Source organism: Acyrthosiphon pisum, unplaced genomic scaffold, assembly GCF_005508785.2.
Source record: "Acyrthosiphon pisum isolate AL4f unplaced genomic scaffold, pea_aphid_22Mar2018_4r6ur Scaffold_21457;HRSCAF=24035, whole genome shotgun sequence".
In the NCBI taxonomy this organism is placed as follows: Eukaryota; Metazoa; Arthropoda; class Insecta; order Hemiptera; family Aphididae; genus Acyrthosiphon; species Acyrthosiphon pisum.
In genome coordinates, this window is record NW_021770926.1 from 10,573 (window position 1) to 14,435 (window position 3,863).

The 3,863-nt window shown below is 34.4% G+C and overlaps 1 protein-coding gene across 1 annotated transcript in view; it reads left to right on the forward strand.

Moving 5' to 3' along the window:
- Positions 1–925, forward strand: part of LOC107885315 — a 3,525-nt gene extending 2,600 nt beyond the window's left edge. Inside the window, exon 2 of the mRNA XM_029492411.1 lies at positions 37–925. Coding sequence (XP_029348271.1) covers positions 37–925 — 889 coding nt within the window. The remainder of the gene's footprint in view (positions 1–36) is intronic.
- Positions 926–3,863: the final 2,938 nt, after the last annotated feature.

The following is a 3,863-nucleotide window of genomic DNA, read 5'->3' on the forward strand; positions in this document are numbered from 1 at the left end:
ACTAATAATTCATATACATATAACTATTCGTTTCAGATTTCTAGCCACAGGAGAATCCTTTAGATCGCTGGCATTTGGTTACCGCATCTCTCCTTCTGCTATAAGCACATTTGTACCCAAGGTTTTGGCTGCGATACAAAAACAACTTGTACCTATTTATTTACCTTCACCAGACCAGATAAACTGGAACCAAAAGGCTGAAGAATTTAAAAAACGTTGGGATTTTCCTAATTGTGTTGCAGCCATTGACGGCAAACATGTGAGAATAGTGGCACCTTCTAAGTCGAGAAGTATGTATTTCAACTTCAAAGGATTTTTTTCTATTGTACTTCTTGCAATGATCGATGCTAATTGCAAGTTTGTAGTTATTGATGTTGGTTCGTATGGAAAGGAGGGCGATGCAGGCATTTTTAATAAGTCAAAAATGGGGTTGTTGGTAAAAAATGAAACTATATTTCCGCCCTCGACACTCCTCCCGCATTCTAACATCTTGGTGCCTCACGTAATAGTTGGTGATGAAGCGTTCAGGTTAAGTGAGCATCTAATGAAGCCATACTCCAAAACACAAATGTTAGAAGATCCGAATAAAAGGAAGTTCAATTACCGACTGAGCAAAGCCAGAAGAGTATCTGAAAATGCTTTTGGAATTATGTGTGCAATTTTTAGAATTTTTTTCACTCCCATAAATCTGAAACCTGAAACTGTAGACTCGGTAATTGTAGTGTGCTGCTGCTTGCATAACATGCTCAGAGATGATTATATACATAGAAATCCCTCCCAACTGGTTATATACCAAGACGTAGAAGATTTCCCTACACAAAATATGATTCCTTTAGCAGGTACAGGTGGTTTTACCAAGTCTGACGGATTTCAAGTGAGAAGTCGATTTACTGATTACTTCAGTACCCAGGATTTTACTATTTAACTACAATAAAATTCATACTTTTAAATATAAATATAAATATAAGTGTAATAGTAGTAATATAAGTGGTATTTATGTGGTTAGGTATATATATACTAGTATAGTACCTTAATTTTTGAATGTTACAAATAGTGTATAAATTAATATTAATAATAATATTAGGTAATTATTTTCATATTATATAAATACTTTAATGATAAATACAAAACAAGACGTAATAATATACTTGTTTATTTTATCATATAAATATTGTTGTTATTGCATTATCGCAGACGACAGTCGTTTCTATCATTGCACACATGTAAAATATGACGACGGGCAGCAAAATATTATTGTACAATTTAAAACTATTTAGGTTATTTAATTATATAATATAATATTATTGATAAAAGCACGGCGTATGGGCCACAGATATTATCATATCGCCATAATACAAAATATCTTTATTTATATGGATTATCTGGAATAGGTTTCATTGCGACAACAGACTAAATAAATTAAGTTGTTTTTATGAAATAATATGCAATAATAACTCTAAATAATCTACATATAAACATATCTTTTTACCTGTCCTGTTCAGAATTTTTCCAGCTTCCTCCCATAGGAGATCTTTTTTTAATGTGTTTTTGTAATCCGGATTCTTCAGATCATATAATATTGTATGATTGCTAACAAATGCAATCAACTGATCGTCGTCGTCACCCGAAAAACGAACGCAACTACTTTTTTGCATTTTGAAAACACTTTAATATAATAACACAATTATAATTAAATAATTATATAAATATAAAATAATATATTATAATTATTATTATATTACAATTATAATTATTTTATTTTCAAAAACGCTGCGCGCAACGCAATAGTCTGCCTCTCTCGTCAGTCGGCGAATCGCGCCGAGCTTATTGCGCTGACACGGAACGTGTTGCGCTCTGTAGGAAAACAGTGTAATTAATTTCAAAAGAATAAGTGGATGACGTACTGCGCTAAGCGTAATACGTCATATACGACGCAAAAAACGCGCTCCTAGGAAAACGTACCTTTAGGTTACAGTGTGTGTAACACAGAACACTACATTTACGTATTACGTGTGGTGTGTTATAGGCGTTTCTTATATTATTATTGCTAATAATAATATATTAATCGATATTGAGTCGTCAATTGTTTGTTTATTACGACTTACGGGTGTTAATTAATCGATTTTAATCATGTTTTCAATCTTTAATTTTAAAAACAAAATTAAACAAAATACATAAACACAAAAATATAATTTGGACGAGACTACCGAAACTCACAGTGATGAATAAAAAGCAAAGAAAATATGTAACCATGAACAGAACGATGGATATAATGATGATGATGAAAACATTCAACTAAAAAATAATGTTTAAAACATATAAATAAATATAATATATTATTATTAACAAAAAAATTAAAAATTAAATAAAAAAAATTTATTTTAAGTGACTTTTTGTTCTGGGACTCTGGGTCCACATCAAGTACCTATGACTTTTTTTTTGTTTCTGTTTTTAAAAACAATTTGTACTGTCCTGTGTAGACCCAGAACTATGGTTTTTGTTTTGTCTTAGTGGTTAATAAAAGCAAACATATAGGCGAATAGTGATGTTAGGTCGGATAGGTCCCATCGAGTCACAAAAAAAAGGTGGAGCTTAAGCACCCCTTACTTCAAATGTCTAGTTGCGCCAATGCAACTAACTCAGGTAAGAAAGTTTACACTAGCCATTAGCATAAGCTAAAAAAAATATTTATATAGGTTGGCACTTAGGTACCTTGTATTTAAAAATTTAACAAATCTATAAGAAGTGGATGTCATATTGTCATATTGACAACATTATTAAGTACCTACTACCTACTAAAATCATAGGATCATTTAAGATTTAAATTTTGAATTTAGCAGTGTTGGAAAATCATGATGAGAGTAATATTATATTGCCAACTGATGATCCTGTTCCTGTTGATGGAGAATATGAAGTTATTAACAATGAAAACAGATGTGTACAACAGATCCGTGTTCTAGGTAATATAAATTCAATACCTAGTACCTATCTATCTTTAATTTTTTTAATTTAGTGTACCTAATTTATGTAATTATGTACTATGTCAGCTTTACTATTGATTGTCAATGGAATCACTCTGTGTGCGCCCTGAACAGGGGCAACCCGAAGGACCACTCGGGGATAGCCCGAGAACTAAAAACGATTTGATTTGACCAATGTCACCACTAACGCCGACTATTTGAGTGGGTAGGCAACTCAAGGTGCCCTCGCCTGCAGGCGCGCGAGGTAGGCAATTCTACGCACGACGACGACAGAGAGGACGGGAGATCCTTACCACAGGAATTAGGATGATGCAGGCTAATTATGGGGAGGGGGGTCTCTGTGGTCGATTCGGTCTGGTGCAATGACCACAGAGCTCACAGAAAACAGGGACAGTACTTAAAATTAGCTTAATATTACTGTAGTCTTGTGTTGTGGTTGAGCTGGACCGACGATGACCTGGGCGGCCTCTCACACAACGGTCGTTGCTGGCGGACTTACGCGGACATGGATATCGCAATGATGATCTGGGCGGCCTCCCACACACTACGACGAGTGCTGGCGGACTTACGCGGGAGTAGGTGACACTTGATAAAGTTGAGGCGCACAGTGTATGTATACGCAGCAGGATCAGGTCACCCGCAAATGCCAATAGTATATTAAGAAGATATAATAACTCACGGTGTACGAATGATACTGATGGACGTTTATTTTAATAATAATGTTGATGCCGTTGCAATAACGGCGTCCGGTATCGGCGCAAGTACCGCAACAATAATAATAGTCTTTTTTGGTCACAGTGACCACACAGTACGGTTATACAAATTAATTTAAAACTATAATAATTATAATAATAATTGGTTGGTACCAAAAGGAGTACTGAC